At 34.1% G+C, this 21,497-nt stretch overlaps 1 protein-coding gene across 3 annotated transcripts in view; it reads left to right on the forward strand.

The window, feature by feature from the left end:
• The window catches only part of plxnb1a (plexin b1a), a 101,065-nt gene extending 85,268 nt beyond the window's left edge, over nucleotides 1-15,797 (forward strand). For 2 of the 3 annotated variants that reach the window (XM_067370809.1, XM_067370808.1), the window contains 19 exons: nucleotides 1,161-1,386; nucleotides 1,490-1,732; nucleotides 2,751-2,927; nucleotides 3,011-3,159; nucleotides 4,221-4,321; nucleotides 4,407-4,624; nucleotides 4,718-4,896; nucleotides 4,991-5,057; nucleotides 6,319-6,465; nucleotides 6,714-6,879; nucleotides 9,773-9,876; nucleotides 9,980-10,064; nucleotides 10,194-10,366; nucleotides 10,442-10,602; nucleotides 10,690-10,837; nucleotides 10,921-10,985; nucleotides 11,080-11,155; nucleotides 12,793-12,867; nucleotides 13,670-15,797. In XM_067370809.1, coding sequence (XP_067226910.1) covers nucleotides 1,161-1,386; nucleotides 1,490-1,732; nucleotides 2,751-2,927; nucleotides 3,011-3,159; nucleotides 4,221-4,321; nucleotides 4,407-4,624; nucleotides 4,718-4,896; nucleotides 4,991-5,057; nucleotides 6,319-6,465; nucleotides 6,714-6,879; nucleotides 9,773-9,876; nucleotides 9,980-10,064; nucleotides 10,194-10,366; nucleotides 10,442-10,602; nucleotides 10,690-10,837; nucleotides 10,921-10,985; nucleotides 11,080-11,155; nucleotides 12,793-12,867; nucleotides 13,670-13,774 — 2,665 coding nt within the window. In that variant the 3' untranslated portion in view covers nucleotides 13,775-15,797. The remainder of the gene's footprint in view (nucleotides 1-1,160; nucleotides 1,387-1,489; nucleotides 1,733-2,750; nucleotides 2,928-3,010; nucleotides 3,160-4,220; nucleotides 4,322-4,406; nucleotides 4,625-4,717; nucleotides 4,897-4,990; nucleotides 5,058-6,318; nucleotides 6,466-6,713; nucleotides 6,880-9,772; nucleotides 9,877-9,979; nucleotides 10,065-10,193; nucleotides 10,367-10,441; nucleotides 10,603-10,689; nucleotides 10,838-10,920; nucleotides 10,986-11,079; nucleotides 11,156-12,792; nucleotides 12,868-13,669) is intronic. The other variant, XM_067370810.1, reaches the window with a different exon arrangement.
• Nucleotides 15,798-21,497: the final 5,700 nt, after the last annotated feature.

Genomic DNA, 21,497 nt, shown 5'->3' on the forward strand with positions numbered 1-21,497 from the left:
ACAACTCAATATAATTAATTTATCCTTTTTTAAGGAATTTTATTTTATTTTTTATTTATTTATTTATTTATTTTATCCATTTTCCAAACTGCTTGTCCTACACTCTTAAAAATAAAAAAAATAAAAAAAATCACAGTGATGGCATAGAAGAATCATTTTTGGTTCCTCAAAGAACTTTTTAATAAACATTTCTTAGAAGAACTGTGTTTTTCTTAGTGTGAAGAACATTATAATATTCCAAAGAACCTTTTTCAACTATAAAGAACCTTGTGTGCAATTGAAAGGTTCCATGGATGTCAAAGGTTCTTCATGTATCCATAAATGCCAATAAATGTTATTTTTAAGAGTGTATGACATGTGAATGCTGGAGCCTATTTTATCTTATTAAAATATGAATAAAACAAGGAAAATCCCGCACACCATCAACTTGCAAAACCATAAAAATATTGGATATTGATGATTCTTCACTGTGATTTTAAATACAATGGAGTTTGACTACAATGTTGATGCCTGATGAAGATCATACGACCGAAACGTTGCCAATGAAGAACTTTTTTACGGTTTTGCAAGTTGATTGTGTGGGATTTTCCTTGTGTTTTTTTTTCATAATTTGACTTCACTAGTCTTTTCTGCGCACCTATCTATGACCTACAGGTGTGCGACGCTAATTGATCATCTTATTTAAATAAAAATGTCTCAAAAGCCTCTCTTGTAAGGAATGTGATATATTTTTGCATATGTGATATGCTTTTTTATTTTATTTATTTTTTATTTTTTTATTTTGTTTATAAAGTTAAATAAGAAATTAAGACTTGGTAAGTAGGACCTAATTATGTCATTTACGTAAGCTGTCATGTTATTATATATTTGTCAAATGTCATAAAATTTCTATAAATTGTCTTTTTAGACTGGGGTGTTTTCAAAATTAGTAACTTACATAACTTTAAACAGTCCTTTTTATTTCAAAAGCTCAAGAAAAATATGATTTCTCATATTAAAAACCCTTTATTGTAATTTACAGAAGAGTTGTTGGTTGTTTTAGACACGCACACCTACTGACAAATGAAAGTTATTTTTTCCATCAGTGATTTGGAAATAAATTATTATTATTAGTCGGCATACATAATGCCCAACTCATTAATCATGTGTGTTTGTGTAAGCGGGGGCCGTATCATTCGAGTGTCTGGCCAGCATCTGGACGTGGTTCAGGAGCCCCGTATCCGTGTGACCCTGACCCCTCTGGAGCCACACTCTCAGAAGAGGAGGAGGAAGAAGAAGAGGAGGAGTGCGAGTCACAGTCTTCTCAGAAGGGAGCGGAGGATCGTCCCAGAGCCCAACTGTCCTGAAGATAGTCTCTGTGTCGTCAAACAGGTAGAGTTCACACAAGTGAGTCTGCGCTTGTGCCTTATATAAACAAAATGACCGGTATTCACATGTCGGTTATTAAAATATTTTCCACCTTGTTTCTTCACGCCCTGTTCTTGATCAGGTGGAGGAGCGCTGCACAGTGAACAGCTCAATTCTGATCCTCTGTCCCACTCCGGAGGTGGGGCCCGAGGCCCTGCGTGCTGCCGTCAGTGTGCATTTCCTCCTGGATAACCTCCACTTTGAGTTTGAGGCGGTCAGCGGCAGCCCCTTCAGTTATGAGCCCAATCCTGTCCTTCACACCCTCAATCAACACGACCCCAGCAAGCCCTTCCGCCACAAACCCGGCAGCATCATCTCTGTGGAGGTCAGTCTCTTCTTATCGTTTTCAAAGCCATGTTATATTATATTAATTTAATAAAATAACATTTTTGTATTTAATGAAATAAAATAAAATTAATTACCATTAATTATTACCGTGTTCTATGAAAAAGTTCCAAAACTTCCTCACCAGCACAAGTATTGTATTATATTACATTACGTTACGTTACGTTACATTATATTATGTTATGTTACGTTACGCTACGCTACGTTACGTTACGTTATGTTACGTTACATTACATTACATTACATAATATTATATCATATTATATTATGTTATATTGTTACATTATATTACATTACATTATATTACAGTAAAACCATAATTACCACATAACCACAATTATTACCATGTGCTATGAAAAGTGTATATAACTAAACATTTTTATATATTATATTATATTATATTATATTATATTATATTATATTATATTATATTATATTATATTATATTATATTATATTATATTATATTATATTATATTATATTATATTATATTATATTATATTATATTAAAATTTTGCCAATGTAAACCATAATGCTTAGCTTGGTTTATTGCTTTAGTAACAAAAAAGTTAAATTATTACAATTAATAATTACCATTTGCTATGAAAAAACACTCAAATATGTATTAAATATTTATATTAAATACATATTTAATATTTATATTTATATAATATTCATATTTTATATAATATTTTAATAATTTATATAATATTCATATTTATTAAATATTTAAAATATTTTTATAACTCAGATTTTATTTTATTTGATTAAAACCATGCCTGCATACAGTCCTGTATTAAATAAATTTAAATTAAGGCTAATTAAATAATTTATTTTGAAAAAAAAGGATTGCATTGTGCTATAAAAACATGCTGTAACTCTTGAATGGAGTCACCTTGTACTAATGCACAGCAGATTGTTATTTTGTTATTTACACACTTGAATGGCCCATGTAGTGCACACAAATGGCAAGCGCTTTGTCTGAATTTGGATTCTAGGGGGAGAATCTGGACCTGGCTATGTCTAAGGAGGAGGTGGTTGCTGTGATTGGTGAAGGAGAATGTGCTGTGAAGACTCTAACCAGAAACCACCTGTACTGTGAGCCTCCGACACAGCAGCCATCAGTGGCAGCGTCCAAGAAACGAGAGGCCACCGACACGCTTCCAGAGTTCACTGTACGCCAGCTTATTTCTGAACCGGTTATGGTTTTACCATGTTTCCTAGTGAGAACAGCTTTTCATATTGTGTGTTTGTGCAGGTGAGGATGGGCAATCTGAACTTTTCTCTGGGCCGGGTGCAGTATGATTCTCAGGGCCCGGCTGCCTTCCCTCTAGAGGCCCAGGTGGGAGTCGGGGTGGGAGCCTCAATTGTGGCTCTTATCGTGCTGGTTATCGTGCTCATATACAGGTATCATGTATCACTTACTGATGTTAGACATACAGTAGTGGCCAAAAAGTTATGCCTAGGAATATTGACATCTTCACCCTTTATTCAGATATTATAAAAAAATGTTTAAGATGTTGTAAGCATATTGCATAATTGAGTTTGGAGTCGATCGTTTTATTTGTGATAATGCAGACATAATTTTTGGCCAGGCTGTCATACAAATAAATTATAAACGCATACAAATATGAGAGAACCAATGAAATATTAATAACTGATTGTTGTAGTCAATGTGTGCATTTCTTTTTTCTACACTATTTCTTTTATAGAAATAGCATAAAAAAACAATAATTGTTTTTTTTTTTTTTTTGTTTGTTTTTTGCATAGTAAAATAAAAATTGCAGCTGTAATTTGCCTTTTTTGCAAAAATTTAATTAAATTAAATCGTCAGATGAATACCTTTTTTTTTAATACGTTTTTGTTCTTCCCTCATATTTAAAATATTTTCCTCATATTTTGACTGTCTTGTTTAACTTGTAGAGTCATTTAAAAACAAATATCGCATCCCGAACAACTATATTATATTATATTATATTATATTATATTATATTATATTATATTATATTATATTATATTATATTATATTATATTATATTATATTATATTATATTATATTATATTATATTATATTATATTATATTATATTAAAACCTTAATCTTAATGTAATACCTACCTAGTTTTTTTCTTTACAATAAAGAGTATATATATATATATATATATATATATATATATATATATATATATATATATATATATATATATATATATATATATATATTTATTGTAAAGATAAAAACTTTATATATATTTATATATATAAATATAATTAGTTATAATTAATAAATAATTATTAATCAACTAGTTAATATAATATAATTAATATACATGCAATATAATGAATAGTTTTTTATATATATATAATTATATATTATATATAATTATATTTTAACTGCATGAACTCTGCTCATATTATCCAGCATGATTGTGTGTTTGTATTTAATATGTATCTGTGTGTGTTTAACAGGAGGAAAAGCAAACAAGCACTAAGAGACTATAAAAAAGTCCAGATCCAACTGGAGAACTTGGAGACGAGTGTCCGAGACCGCTGTAAAAAGGAATTCACAGGTCAGACGCTCCCACACAAACATCAGCCAGACTGCCCACATGCTGGAAATCCCCCGTGATAATAAACTGTGTGTATTATGTGCAGATCTGATGACTGAGATGATGGATGTGTCCAGTGATCTCATGGGCTCTGGGATTCCATTCCTGGATTATCGTAAATACTCGGAGAGGATTTTCTTCCCGGGTCACCGCGATTCTCCGCTGAGGCGGGACCTTGACGTACCCGCCTGTCGCCGGGCCACGGTGGAGCAGGGCCTGGTTCAGCTCTCGAACCTGCTCAACAGCAAACTGTTCCTCACCAAGGTGGGCTTTCCATAAACCTGTGAGGAAGAATTATGTAAACAACCAAGCCAGATTAGATTGAGAGTTTCATATACGTCATACATTTCCCTATAGTTCATTCACACACTGGAAGCCCAGCGAACCTTCTCTCCAAGGGACAGGGCGTATGTGGCCTCCCTCCTCACGGTGGCGCTGCACGGCAAGCTGGAGTATTTCACTGACATCCTAAAAACTCTGCTTAGTCACCTGGTGGAGCAATACACCACTAAAAACCCCAAACTCATGCTGCGCAGGTCAGTAGTGATGAGTGTCCCATCACTGAATCACATGAACAGGATGTGGATCTTTTAAACTGATGATTATGGCACCATCTCTCATCTGTTGTAGGACCGAGTCTGTGGTGGAGAAGCTGTTGACTAACTGGATGTCCATTTGCCTTTACACCTTCCTCAGGGTGAGTGGGGCTTGTTTTGCTTCAGGTTTGGGTCACAAGGGCCCAGTAAGAAATACAAAGAGCTGGAGGATAGAGAATATAAAATAGAGGAAGACGTGCCAGTGATTAAAGGATTAGTTCACCCAAAAATTCAGTCATTAATGACTCACCCTCATGTCGTTCCACACCCGTAAGACCTTCGTTCATCTTCAGAACACAAATTAAGATATTTTTGATGAAATCTGAGAGGTTTCTGTCTCTCCAGAAATGCAACTATGACTCCAAGGTCCAGAAAGGTAGGAAAGACATCATTAAAGTACTCCATAAAATAGCCACTGTAGTCACATGGAGTACTTTAATGATGTCTTTCCTACCTTTCTGGACCTTGGAGTCATAGTTGCATTTCTGGAGAGACAGAAACCTCTCAGATTTCATCAAAAATATCTTAATTTGTGTTCTGAAGATGAACGAAGGTCTTACGAATGTGGAACGACATGAGTAATTAATGACTGAGTTTTCATTTTTGGGTGAACTTACTCTTTAAATATGTAACTAGTTCATAGATAGCTTGAATTTAAGATTAATAAATTAATTAATAATATATATATATATTTTTAAAATGTTAGTGTTTTGAATAGGCTTTTGAACAGTCATTTTTAACCCTATAAAGCCTACTGTATCATATTTGATACATTAAGGCCTGTTGTATCTGATTAATAGTTTCTACTTTTTCAGCAAGCAAAAGTATAATTCTAAAAACATCTATCTTCAGGTTGTGGTTCACATGTCATTTAAGTGTGAAATCCTTGCTGAATTTCATAAAGTAAATGTAAAAATAACATTTATATTGTTAGTAATATTTCAAGATGAACATTTAGTGCATTGAAGCAACTTAGATTTACTTGAATATCCATAAATACCTTTTTAGAAACATCATGTTAAAATGTGAGTATCAAATATAATACATCAGGCTTCATCTCTGTCATCATTGTATTGCATTGCATTATACATTCTGCCCCTCACAAGTAAAACTACAGAGCTTTGATCATAAAACTAAGCATTTAAATGTCATCTTTCTTAGACATATTATTGGGAGATGTAGAATGACAACTGAGATGTATATGCATTTTATGTCAGCAGTCTGCTATTACCAGAATTTCATCATACCTTTTGCACCATATTGCATATTTTTGTCAGTTTGGTAAAATAAAATAGACTGAAAATTAATATTTCATGTTTCACATCCATTGAGTAAGTATCATGTTTGTTTGTCCTGTGGCAGGATACAGCAGGTGAGTCGTTCTACATGCTGTTCAGAGCTATAAAGCACCAGGTGGATAAAGGCCCAGTGGACGCTGTTACAGGCAAAGCCAAATACACACTCAACGACAACCGACTGCTGCGGGAAGACGTGGAGTACCGCACTCTGGTGAGACACACACACACACTACACAGAGTTTGAGACAGAAATGAACTTTATTTGAAAGTGTCGTGCATTATCTAAGCTTTCATGAAAAAGGTTCATATTTTATAGTTTCTTTATTCATGTTTTTGCTCAATGGTACATTCAAACATGATGTATAATCTGACAGAATCCTAAAAAAGATTAGGACATGTTTCATGAGCAGTAAGATGTGAAACTTTAAAGCAGCTGCTTTTAAACCTGTTGTTTCACAGACTCTGAATGTTCTGGTGACCAGTGGAGGTGCTGGTGAGTCTCAGACGGTCCCCACCAAGGTTCTGGATTGTGACACCATCACACAAGTGAAGGAGAAGATCCTGGAGCAGACATGTAAGGGCATGTCATGGTCCCAAAGACCCTCCGCAGACTCTGTGCATCTGGGTAAGAGCAATAATTTTTCAAAAAACGGCCAATCATTAAAAGAAGTTACTAAATGTATTACATAAATAAAATACTTAAAGGGTTAGTTCACCTGAAAATGAAACTTCTGTCATTAATTACTGACCCTCATGTCATTTCACACCTGTAAGACCTTCGTTCATCTTCAGAACACAAATTAAGATATTTTTGATGAAATCTGAGAGATTTCTGTCCCTACATAGACAGCTACGCAAATACCACTGATGTTTCAAAAAGTTCATAAAGAGATTGTAAAACTAATCCATATGAATTGAGTGGTTTAGTCCAAATTTTTTGAAGAGACTCGATCGCTTTATATGGTGAACAGATTTACAATATGTAATTTTCCTGTAAAATATCCAAAAACCACTAGGCCAGTGTTATATATTTTGTTCATCTGAGTACTTACAATATCTCAAATGTTTCAAACTATTTGTAAATCGTGAGAAAATTGCAATTTTAATCAAGGCTCCGGGACGTGTGAGGAGTCGCCTGTCAATGGCGTCATACCCGCGTTACCCTCGGTTTCCACTTTTATTTAGTAGAAACCATGGAAACACTTTAATATTTACATGTTTTAATAGTCAAGGGAACAACTGTTTTGATATATTTATAGACAGAAAACTAATTATTGTTATATAGTTCAACACGTTTAGTCTTATTGTTTAAATCTAATTTTCTTGATGTTTTGCGAGTACCATGCTTTACCATGCCTCAGAGAAAAACACTATTTTGTGAAGTAGCTAACATAGCATAATCAGATGCAGCTTTATTTTTAGTAACAGTAATACAGCATTTTCTCCATCATGTTTTAAAATTAACTGCATGTCATTTATCAACACAATCATCCAGCATTTAATCTGATATTGTAAAATGGATCTATCTTACTGCAGTGTGTAACAGTGTCTCACAGCAGCCGCCGAGTGAACGCACAGAGTAACGTTATAACATCATTTTCAACACTCTCAAATGTATCTAATATGATAAACAGAGCTGCGTTTCCTCATACTCATGACCGGAAAAGCGGAAGCGGCGCCGGCGACTGTGTCATAATAAAAGTCCCGCTGCTCGTGAGGCGTGTGTTGATCAATCGCTCCAGCTCCTCGTTCAGCTCCACAACACTCGCTCCTGCTCTGCTTCATACTACAGTAATAATCACATCCATGAACATGATTTCTTCCCGAGTCCTATCCCTATTATTTTCCACCAGCCGTTGAGGTGAAGACCACATGTCCCAAGATTCCGTGCTCAAACTTGCCGTCATTAAGCTACGCCTTTGTTTTGAATAGGCAACCTTTTCGCGGACGAAAAATACATATTGCACCTTTAATTTAGACTTTTATTCACATACAAACATTCATCAACTCACATCAGTTGTGGTAAACTGAAGCTCAAGCAAGTTTGCTTGACGTGCGACAACCAATGAGGTTCTTTCTCGTATTATACAGCACGTTTGAGCTTTTGGAAGAGGTTTGTTTTCACGTGTCATTCAGGTTCGGTTGAGCTTCTGTTTATGTTCGCTGATCAATGTTTATATGTGAATAAGAGACTAAATCTGTTCATCATATAAAGCGATCGAGTCTCTTCAGAAAATATGGACTAAACTGCTCAGTTCATATGGATTAGTTTTACGATCTCTTTATGAACTTTTTGAAGCGCCACAGTTTCAGTTGCATGGCTGTCAATGGAGGAACAGAAAGCTCTCAGATTTTATCAAAAATATCTTAATTTGTGTTCTGAAGATGAACGAAAGCCTTACAGGTTTGGAACGACATGAAAGTGAGTAATTAATGAAAGACATTTCATTTTGGTGTGAACTAACCCTTTAAAAATGAATAAAAAAATTATTTAAAAAAAAATGTATTTAATAATACACACTACCAGTCAAAAGTTTGGAAACATTACTATTTTTTTATGTTTTTGAACAAAGTCTCTTCTGCTCATTAAGGCTGCATTTATTTCATAATATACAGAAAAAACTGTAATATTGTGAAATATTATTACAATTTAAAATTATGTTTTTCATTTTAATATACTTTAAAATATAATTTATTCCTGTGATCAAAGCTGAATTTTCAGCATCATTACTCCAGTCTTCAGTGTCACATGATCCTTCAGAAATCATTCTAATATGATGATTTGATACTCATTATTCACCTCATTATATACTCGTTATTATCAATGTTGGAAACAGTTGTGCTGCTTAATATTATTTTGGAAACAGAGATACTTTTTTCAGGATTCATTGATGAATAAAAGGTTAAAAGAACAGCATTTCTTCAAAATATAAATCTTTACTATCACTTTTTATCAATCTAACACATCTGTGCTGAATAAAAGTATTAATTTCTTTCAAAAAAAAGAAAGAAAAAAAATTACTGACTCCAAACTTTTGAACGGTAGTGTATATTGTTACAAAAGATTTCTATTTTAAATTAATGCTGATATTTTTTAACTTTTTATTCATCAGAGAATCCTGAAAAAGGATCACAGGTTATAAAATAATATTAAGCAGCACAAATGTTTCCAACATTGATAATAAATCCTCATATTAGAATGATTTCTGAAGGATCATGTGACACTGAAGACTGGAGTAATGATGCTGAAAATTCAGCTTTGATCACAGAAATAAATTATATTTTAAAGTATATTAAAATGAAAATCATAATTTTAAAACTGTAATAATATTTCACAATATTACTGTTTTTTTCTGTATTTTTTATGAAATAAATGCAGCCTTATTGAGCCTAAGAGACTTCGTTCAAAAACATTAAAAATAGTAATGTTTCCAAACTTTTGACTGGTAGCATATATATACTTAATTTCTAAATAATATAATGTAACCCTACAATTCCTGTAATCCTGTGTTTTATAGAGTGGAGGGCGGGAGTGGCTGGTCACCTGATCTTGTCGGATCAGGACTTGACGTCAGTGGTTCAGGGGTCCTGGAAACGCCTCAACACTTTACAGCACTACAAGGTCTCTCAAGTTGCTCCTCAATATAATGACTCCATTTTCTTGAGTGAAATTTCACATGCTGTTTTTTTGAGAGCCATTGTTGATTTGTAAGTGTCTCCTGCAGGTCCCAGATGGTGCCACAGTAACACTGGTGTCACGACAATCCAAGCAAATCCACCACGACAGCCATGACTACATACCGGGAGAGAGTGAGTTTCCTTGCTTTTCAGCACAATGTGGCGTTTAGTTGCAGTTTTGAAAAGCAGAAAATTGGAAAAGAAAATCCCACCCTCCCTTCAGAGCGCTCACCAAAGCCAATGCTTTCTTTCCTCTCTCAGAGACCCCAATGTTGGAGGATGGAGATGAAGGAGGAGTGAAGCAGTGGCATCTGGTGAAGGCCAACGAGGAGTCGGAGCTACCCAAGCACAGGCGGGGCAGTCTGAGAGACAAAGAGCGTGAGAGAGCCAAGGCCATCCCAGAGATCTACCTCACACGCCTGCTGTCTGTGAAGGTACCGCATACAGACGCCACGTGCACTGGCAATAGGGCGGATGGAGCACTGCATCACTTGTACTGTGTGTTTTAGGGGACACTGCAGAAGTTCGTGGACGATCTGTTCACTGTGATTCTGAGCACCAGTCGGCCGGTTCCTCTGGCCGTGAAATATTTCTTTGATCTGCTGGATGACCAGGCCACACAGCACAACATAACCGACCCAGAGACAATCCACATATGGAAAACAAACAGGTTTGTAAAGATTCCTTGTTATATTTTAGGATGAGCCAAGAATTACGGGTCACGTCTTGTATTATGTTTTGTTTTGTTTTGTTTTAGCTTGCCGCTGAGATTCTGGATCAACATCCTGAAGAACCCTCAGTTCATCTTCGATGTTCAGGCCTCTGACAATGTAGATGCAGTGCTGTCAGTCATCGCTCAGACCTTCATGGACTCCTGCACTATAGCCGACCACAAACTGGGCAGGGTAAGCCAATCAAAATGAAGTAGGACCAGATGGATTGTGGGAAGAAGGCTGCTAATGACTTTGGTTCTGTCTTGTACATACAGGATTCCCCAATCAACAAGCTCTTGTACGCTCGAGACATCCCACGATACAAACAAATGGTGGAGAGGTGAGTTTCATTTGTGCAGTTTAATGCTTAATTCATGTACAGTGGCATTACTTTGCATAAATGTACTCATACTACTTTGATTGTGTTTCGTTAGATATTATTCAGACATAAGACAGACCATCTCTGTCAGTGACCAGGAGATGAACTCTTCTCTAGCTGAACTCTCTAGGGTGAGTTGTGCGATATTTGTGACACTCAGGTTATTATATTTGCCATTTGTGAGTGTTGTGATGATCTGTAAAGATGGGATTGTTTTAAAGAGGACCTGTTATGCCCTTTTTCAAAGTCTTGATTTTGTTTTTGGTGTGCTAGAATAGGTTTTCATGCTTGAATGGTAAAAAAAAAAAGCACATTTGACATTGTTGCAGCACCTCTTTTCCCAGTCTGTCAGTAACGCTCTGTTCAGTTCCTGTATCTTTGAAGCCCCTCCTTCCGAAAAGCGTAATGTGCTCTGATTGGTCAGCTGGACCAGTGTGTTGTGATTGGTCAACAACTCAGAGCATGTTTTGGAAATGTCACACCCCTTGCTGTAACTGCGAGTTTCAGCACACTATTAACGCAACTCAACCAGACCTCGCCTCCTTTATCTTGCATATGTCTTGGACGGGAATTCGGAATCAGGAATATTGTGACGAAAAAGAAAACTCAAGACTACAATGGAGGCGTTTCAGGGAGTTCAGAAACAATGACACTGATATAGAGAAGAACTCTCTTTGGAGTGAACTTTTGTAGCTTTGCAGACCTTTTTCATGCTCAAACCACAACATTACACACTAAAGTGAGTCAGACATGTAAAAAAAAGCATAATAGGATCTCTTTAAGATTGTGTATGTATGAATCCTTATGTCAAACACTAAAAAATATATATTTCCGATTTAATTTCTGTGTAAAATGTGTCTGCCATTTTGAATTATCTAAAAAAGCTACTATTTTAACTAGCGGATTGATATCTTTCAAAGTTCAATTTTAACGAAACTTGAAAAACAAATGTAAAATCTTGACAGAAACTTGATAATGGTGTTAAAGTGGTCCTTGATTATGATTTAATTTTTTAACTTTAGTTAGTGTGTAATGTTGCTGTTTGATCATAAACAACATCTGCAAAGTTACGACACTCAAAGTTCAAAGCAAAGGGAGATATTTTCTTTTACAGAAATTACTAAGGACTACAACAAACGGCTGGTAGGGACTACAACAAGTTTCTTCCTGGGATTGTGACATCACTAACCCCAAAATTAACATAAACCCCGCCCCCGAGAACACACAACAAAGGGGGCCATGTTGGGCTGCTTTAGAGAAGAGGAAGAGTTGTTGTAGTCGAGTGTTGTTGTCATGCCGTCATTTTACGCCGGACTGCTTCACAAACGAGGGTCAATTCAACTCAAAAGATGAACATGACGGCACATGCTAGTGGATGAGTTGAATCAACTCCACAGCAACTACATCAATTTATCCACTAACCATTCAGAAACGTCTAAAAGTTGTAACTTCTTCCTGAGTCTCTCCATCAGTGTCGACTCCGGTTTGAACAATGTAAGGCTGAACACTTTCCTCGTTTTGTCTGCGTGAGATTCTCCAGCTTTGTTGTTGTTGAGCTGTTAAAGCTCCGCCCTTTTCTGGAGCAGCAGCTCATTTGCATTTAAAGGGACACACACAAAACTGGCGCTTACACCCAAATAGGGGTAAATTTGTCAAACTATAATAAATGATCTGTGGACGTTTTTGAGCTGAAACTTCACACACACATTCTGGAGACACCAGAGACTTTATGAATAATAGATGACTATCTGCTATGCTTTCCTTGCAGAACTACTCTAATGAAGTTAATCATCTAGTGGCATTGCATGAGTTGTACAAGTATATCAACAAATACTATGATCAGGTGAGACTTTCATTCTATTCCTCTATCCATATACATATAGTGTTATGTCATTTTATTTTATATAAAAACAACGTTGCATTAAAATTTGTATAAATTGCGCATTAAAATATTTGATTATTAACTGAAATCATATTTTAAGGGTAGCTGTTCTCTTGTCTCTGCTCTGGGTGCTTTTATCCTTCAGATGTGTCATTGATATTTGTTTGCTCTGGTGTGAATAGTGATGAGGGCCTTCACAGCACGCTCTTGTCATGCTTTGGCACATGTGTTTAGCGGTAGCAAAGCAACCTAGTAACAAAAACAATGATGCACAGTATTAAAGATGACAAAAATAGACTTGTTGTAAACATCTCCTGCCTCACTGCTCCACATGTTTACAAGTAGAGTAATATTTGCCTGTAGGCATAAAATTTATCATCAGGAATCAAATCAATCAATCCTTTTGAGGCTCAAGAGTGTGTACTATGAGCACGGTCACATTAAGTCACTTGACAAAGACATTTATAAACTGTAAAAGCTTGTTTTCTGCCTTCACAACTTTCTACTTCAAAATTTTGGAAATTTACGAGCAGTTTCTGAGTGAAAATTGTTTCCTAGCTAAATCCTACACCACCTACAGCTCTGCAGATCTCAACATTAAGCTTAATTAACATTAGAAATGTAAATAACAGTGAAAAATTGTATACTTTTTTACATTGTCTGAAGCTAAACAGCCAACTTAGATCCAGCGTGATGATTCACACATCAGGATATAAGAAGACCCCATCCTCTTGATGTCTAAAACATTGTTTTGTCTCCTCAGATCATCACAGCTTTAGAGGAGGACTCCACAGCTCAAAAGATGCAGCTGGGATACAGGCTCCAACAGATCGCTGCAGCTGTGGAGAATAAAGTCACTGACCTTTGACCTGTGACCTCGAACAGACACTTGAAAAGACTGTAAAAGAGACAAAGCCAATGACACAGAGAGACCAGAGACCTTGCCAAAAGGCATGAACTCTTACTTCCTGAAGCCTCCAGAGCACTAAGGAGAACAGAGGATGTTTGAGATGGATCGTTATGAATAAAGACAGCATTCCCAGATTCAAGAAGTGTGAATTTCTCCTAGAGAGTTACACGTTGCTGGTCTATAGAGCTGCTCTCTGCCTCTCTGCTTACACTAGGAGTCTTTGTTACATCTGCACAGCCGTCACTCGCCAACACGCTACAGTGCCTGTGAAACTACTGTTGTCGCCGGAGCATTTCTCAGAAGTCCTTTATCTGATGCGCTAGTCCTCCAGGGATTTTTGCATTGCCATGTGCGGCCCCAAGCTCAGAATGCGTGTCGAACATGCTTGAGCGCCACCTTTCCTGTATTTAAAAAAGAAGTCTTACTGTTTGGCGAGTTCTTGGGAAACTACTAACTCATGCATTTGGTGTGATGTGCTTTATGTTGCAACCCATGTCTTAAAAGCAAAGGATGGCTTCTAAGGACAACTAAATGATTTTTATTTTTCTCCAATAGCCCTTTTGTTTGTCCAGATTTTTTTTTTTTTACATGAAAAAACACTGGTTTAAGGGACCTCACTTAAACAGAGCCATGTTTTCATGTGGCATAGACTACAGTATTATATACATTAACATGCATGGATACTCACCGTGAATTCTGAGATTTTAGGTTGGCACATGCATGTGGCGTGTGCATTTTATTGTCGATTATGCTTATGTAATGGCAGTTTAACCCGATTAACACAATTGATTTAGGTAAATAGGTTTCATGTAACGTTCACAATGCTCAGTTGTACATTTGTTCATAGTCATTAAGGTTCGTTTCTTCAGTGTTGATGTGTGCTTTTCGATGTTTTAGGTTGGCTTTCATTAAAAAAAAAAAAAAAAAAAAAAAAAGCTTGTGTGCCTGTCCCAAATGTGTATATCTGCGGTACATCCCTGCACACTTGGCTGAAGTATTTACGATGGAAATATTTAATTTATGCTTTTTTTTTTCTTTTTCTTTTTTTGTGCCATCATGACCATCCTTTCAAACGTTTGAACAACTATTTTCAATGGAAACTTAAGTTATATATAAAAATAATTAAATAAATGTAATTGCGACTTTATTTCTCACAATTTAGACTTTATAACTTGCAATTGGGAATGTATATCTCACAAATCTGAGATATAAAGTGGGGATTATGAGATATAAACTCACAACTGACCTTTCTTGCAGTTGCGAGTTTTTCTCACAATTCTAACTTTATTTCTCAGAATTATGACTTTATTTTTCAGAATTTTTAATATTTCTTAGAATTGCGGCTTTATATCTCATAATTGGTACTTTATAACTTGCAGTTTCGAGTGTATATCTCACAATTCTGAAAAATAAAGTCAGAATTGCAAGATGTAAACTCGCAATTGCTAGAAAAGAAGTCAGAATTGTGAGAAATGGTTACACTCTTAATGCTCGATTTGTTTTGGCGATCAGATCATGACTAACATTTATTTGACATTTTCTGAACACTGAATGCACATTTTAAGGTGAACTAAATTCAGCTGCTGCGATGACTGTCGTACAGTGTATTGCGTGCACGTTTTACATTCTTATTGATTTTTATGTATTTATTTATTTATTTTTGTGTTCGATCGATGTACAGACCAAGTTTCATAATTATGATCCACCCCCAAATTAAAAATTAACTTTTTTCTAATCTTGTAATCTACAGCGAACTGACTGCAATTGTCAGAGTTTGTTCACATCTCTTCATGCAGATATACTGGTCTTATTTTTGCTGTAGTTCACTGTTGTGCTCGGTGTTTTATACGTATGTGTGGCTGTGATACACTATAGATTATTTTGTAAGTCTTGCGCAGGATGCGTTGGCCTGTTTGAAGCGATTGTAAATTCTTTCTACCATCTGTTGTTCTTTTACCTGTGCATTTCTATTGTAAATAAAATGTTGCTATAACTCATTAAATGTTTTCAGCTGTTCTGTAATAAACTGTTCAGAAAGTTAAATTAAGGCAGATTGCATCAACAATTCTGTCATTTACTCTGGTTATGCATGTTTACAGAATTAATGTATTAAGGATCTTAATTACAACTTTTAGCATTCAAAAATGACCATTCAGTTATTATGAATAAGTAATACTTGAATGAAATTCTTAGATTGCTGGAAAACAGATTTCGGCATCACATCCTGCAGTACAGACAGTAAAGGAGGTTTACCTTACAAGGGCTTTATGTGTGCCGCTGTCACTCAGGATTCACTCTAGCCAGGAAATGTGCATCTGCCTGTTCTAAAACCAGCACCAGAGAGACGTGTATATTTATCCTCGTATCTTCAATCCCTGTCAGAGAAAAGACCTCGAGAGTGTCTCTAGGTGAAAAACATTAAGATTTATGCTGCCTGTGTGAAAGTGAATAGCTATAATCTAAATGATTATTCATTATAAACCATCTATAATCCATCCATCTTTTGACAAATTGTTTTAATTGCATTGTCCACAAAAGCCATATGAAATAATGGTCGGGGGGGAGAAATGACATTTGTGTAAATGACCTTTACACAAAACAGTTTTAAAAAGTTTGGTGAAGTAAATAACACTGATTATCTCTTCATCACGTTAGTGGATGAACATTTTTGATGTGTTAGAAGAAGGAAAAATGGTCAAGCGTAAGGATTTGAGTGAGTTTGTCGGGAGCGAAGGCTGGCCCGTGTGGTCTGATCCAACAGACGAGCTCCTGTAGCTCAAACTGCTCCAGAAGTTGGTTGCTGGTTCTGATAGAAAGGTGTCAGAATACACAGAGCATCAGTTTGTTGTGTATGGAGCTGAGACCAGTCAGGATGCCCATGCTGACCCCTGTCCACCGAAAGAGCCAACAGTGACACGTGAGCATCAGAACTGGACCACGGAGCAATGGAAGAAGGTGGCCTGGTCTGATGTTTTTGTTTGTTTGTTTGTTTGTAATCTTTATTTCGAACTCGTTTTTTTTTTAAACAAATAAAAAGAAAAAGAAAGAAAAAAATATATATGTATAATAAAAAACAATTTTAACAAAATGTATATTGAGGGAAAAAAACATATATAAATAATAAGTAAATAATCAATAACGTAATAAACAATTTTTTCAACATAGTACTCAATCTGTTCGAAAAGGGATAGGTAGAAGCCATAGACTTAATAAATCCTACCCAAGTACTTCAAATCCCAATTAAACCAGATAAATCCAACATATCATTTTAACTAACACAAAGACCAACCTACCATATCTAACAATTAATATAAGGAAGAACAAACCAAAACAAAATTCATGCAACATTGACAACAGCTAAGTTATCTCACTGTACTTATCAAAAATAAATGTCTTATACCTTTTTTTAAATTGCAAGATATTTACACTTTCCTTGATATAATATATATACTTTCCTATTCCACAAGATCACCCCACAAATTGAAAAGCACATACTTTTGAGCTTTGTTTGAGCATTCTGCTGTTTCAAATTTAAAGCCCCTCTCAAATCATAACCCCCCTCTCTCTCTATAAACAGTTATTTTTTGCTTTATAGATTACTTGTGCGGTCTTAAATTCCACCATATCTTTAAACTTAAAAGTATGTAATTTTAAAAACAGTAAATTAGTATGTTCATAATATCCTACTTTGTAATCCTAATTGCTCTTTTTTGTATTGTGCTTAATGTTTGTAAGGTGGTTTTGTAGGTGTTGCCCCACACTTCAACACAATAATTCAAGTACGGCAAAACAAGTGAGCAATACAAAATATAAAGTGCTTTCTCATTCAACACATGCCTTGCTTTCCGCATTACTCCAATACTCCGTGCTACTCTTGCTCTGACATGTTTAATGTGGGGTTTCCAGCAGATTTTGTGATCCAGAATCACACCCAAAAATTAATTTTCATATACTCTATCTATTTCAACATTATTAATAATTATTTTTAAATGTGTATCAATTTTACGATTTCCAAACAGCATAAATTTGGTTTTATCTAAATTTATTGATAATTTATTTTTAGTCAAACCATGTTTTTAATTTATTCATTTCTGCTGTGACCATCTCCAACAGCTGCTGCAAATTTGCCCCAGTACAAAAAATATTAGTGTCATCAGCAAAAATCACAAATTTTACAAAATTTGTCACCTTACATATATAATTTATATACAAAATAAATAATTTGGGACCCAAAAAAAATTCTAGGGGTGCCAATAATTGTAGCCAACATGTTTTGGAGAAAAACATTTATTTCATAATGTGAGTTTCCTCCAATTTTTCAATTATTTTCCTTCAATTAGAATTTTGTGATTTTTTTTTTTAATGAAAGATCAAAATGATAAACAATGCAGATTTATTTTCACAGCCTTTGCTCATATTTTCCAACAATTCTGGAGTTGACGGTATTTTAGAGTCAAAACGTTTCATTTTGCTTAAAAATAACTAGAAATCCATTAAGACAAGACTATTGTAGACACTTTACTCTTACAGTGGTATGCTGGTGGCAGTTTTAGCAGAGAACAGTAGCAAAGCTTCAACAGCTGATGTTATTGAGGCCAAGGGAAAGCTCAATACACTTTTAATTGAAGATAAACACTCTCAGCTCAATATAAGCTCATTCACTCAAAGCTTCTCAAGGCCTACTGAATCCTTCTCATTGCTAATGAACTCTTCATTCATTTATCTTGTACCTTCTGATAAATGCCTCAGCTGCTTTCTCCTCCAGATAATTGCTTTTGATTTGTGTTACAGTCAGTTTGGCAGTTGGCAGTATGAGAATAGCAGGGATCTATTAATGACCCGTGATGCCATTTTGAGGCATGTTCTATTTAGAGTGCGAAGCCCAGGGGAGAATGCTCGAGGAAAGAAGGAAGAGAATCCATGTAGACACACATGACCTGCATCCATTAAAGCTCATAGAAAACATCATAGTGGCTTCCATAAAATGCTTTTAATGAAATGCATTTAATAAGACATTTAAAATTAACTTGGAACAGTATTCACAACACAGTTTACTTCCAAAATAGGATGCATTTGCTGTTTCTCATTCCTCTAAATTTGTTTAGTAGTAAAAAAAAAAAGTTTTTTATTTATTTGTTTTGGTTTGTATTGTTTAATTGTGTAAATGTAAAGGTTACCATTTTGTTTGATTTTATTGTTTCATTTTGTTCACAATGAATATTTAGATGCTTTGCTATTTGCTCTCTCATTACTTTACATTCGATCAAATGTAAATTATGTTTTGTTTTTTTGTTTTGGTTTGTATTGTTTCATTTTGTTCACAGCCACTATTTAAATGTTTTGGTATTTGCTATCTATTTGTTATTACTCTACAATTGTGTAAATGTAAAGATTGTATTTTTGTTTGTTTGTTTGTTTTAGTTTGTATTGTTTCATTTTGTTCACAATGATTATTTACATGTTTTTGGTATTTGCTATCATTACTTTACATTCGTTCAGATGTAAAATTTTTTTTTTTTGTTTGTTTGTTTGTTTTAGTTTGTATTGTTTCATTTTGTTCACAATTCATATTTACATGCTTTGGTATTTGCTATCATTACTTTACATTCGTTCAGATGTAAATAATGTTTTTCTGTTTGTTTGTTTTTTTTGTTTGTTTGTTTGCTTGCTTGCTTGTTTGTTTTAGTTTGTATTGTTTCATTTTGTTCACAATTAATATTTACATGCTTTGGTATTTGCTATCATTACTTTACATTTGTTCAAATGTAAAATTTTTTTTTGTTTGTTTGTTTGTTTTAGTTTGTATTGTTTCATTTTGTTCACAATTCATATTTACATGCTTTGGTATTTGCTATCATTACTTTACATTCGTTCAGATGTAAATAATGTTTGTTTGTTTGTTTTTTTGTTTTGGTTTGTATTGTTTCATTTTGTTCACAGCCACTATTTAGATGTTTTGGTATTTGCTATCTATTTGTTATTACTCTACAATTGTGTAAATGTAAAGATTGTATTTTTGTTTGTTTGTTTGTTTGTTTTAGTTTGTATTGTTTCATTTTGTTCACAACGATTATTTAGATGTTATTGGTATTTGCTATCATTACTTTACATTCGTTCGGATGTAAATAATGTTTTTCTGTTTGTGTGTTTGTTTGTTTGTTTGTTTGTTTGTTTGTTTGTTTATGTGTTTGTTTGTTTGTTTGTTTGTTTGTTTGTTTGTTTGTTTGTTTGTTTGCTTGCTTGCTTGCTTGCGTGTTTGTTTTAGTTTGTATTGTTTCTCTTTGTTCACAATTAATATTTACATGCTTTGGTATTTGCTATCATTACTTTACATTCGTTCAAATGTAAATATTTTTTTTGTTTGTTTGTTTTATTTAATTTGTATTGTTTCATTTTGTTCACAATTCATATTTACATGCTTTGGTATTTGCTATCATTACTTTACATTTGTTCAAATGTAAATTTTTTTTTTGTTTGTTTGTTTGTTTTAGTTTGTATTGTTTCATTTTGTTCACAATTCATATTTACATGCTTTGGTATTTGCTATCATTACTTTACATTCGTTCAGATGTAAATAATGTTTGTTTGTTTGTTTTTTTGTTTTGGTTTGTATTGTTTCATTTTGTTCACAGCCACTATTTAGATGTTTTGGTATTTGCTATCTATTTGTTATTACTCTACAATTGTGTAAATGTAAAGATTGTATTTTTGTTTGTTTGTTTGTTTGTTTTAGTTTGTATTGTTTCATTTTGTTCACAACGATTATTTAGATGTTATTGGTATTTGCTATCATTACTTTACATTCGGTCGGATGTAAATAATGTTTTTCTGTTTGTGTGTTTGTTTGTTTGTTTGTTTGTTTGTTTGTTTGTTTGTTTGTTTATGTGTTTGTTTGTTTGTTTGTTTGTTTGTTTGTTTGTTTGTTTGTTTGTTTGCTTGCTTGCTTGCTTGCGTGTTTGTTTTAGTTTGTATTGTTTCTCTTTGTTCACAATTAATATTTACATGCTTTGGTATTTGCTATCATTACTTTACATTCGTTCAAATGTAAATATTTTTTTTGTTTGTTTGTTTTATTTAATTTGTATTGTTTCATTTTGTTCACAATTCATATTTACATGCTTTGGTATTTGCTATCATTACTTTACATTCGTTCAGATGTAAATAATGTTTGTTTGTTTGTTTGTGTGTTTGCTTGTTTGTTTGTTTTAGTTTGTATTGTTTCTCTTTGTTCACAATTAATATTTACATGCTTTGGTATTTGCTATCATTACTTTACATTCGTTCAAATGTAAATATTTTTTTTGTTTGTTTGTTTGTTTTAGTTTGTATTGTTTCATTTTGTTCACAATTCATATTTACATGCTTTGGTATTTGCTATCATTACTTTACATTCGTTCAGATGTAAATAATGTTTGTTTGTTTGTTTGTGTGTTTGTTTGTTTGTTTGTTTGTTTGTTTGCTTGCTTGCTTGCTTGTTTGTTTGTTTTAGTTTGTATTGTTTCTCTTTGTTCACAATTAATATTTACATGCTTTGGTATTTGCTATCATTACTTTACATTCGTTCAGATGTAAATAATGTTTTTTTGTTTGTTTGTTTGTTTTAGTTTGTATTGTTTCATTTTGTTCACAGCCACTATTTAGATGTATTGCTATTTGCTATCTATCTGTTATTACTCTACAA

The sequence above is a fragment of the Chanodichthys erythropterus genome, chromosome 20, assembly GCF_024489055.1.
Source record: "Chanodichthys erythropterus isolate Z2021 chromosome 20, ASM2448905v1, whole genome shotgun sequence".
Taxonomy (NCBI): domain Eukaryota; kingdom Metazoa; phylum Chordata; class Actinopteri; order Cypriniformes; family Xenocyprididae; genus Chanodichthys; species Chanodichthys erythropterus.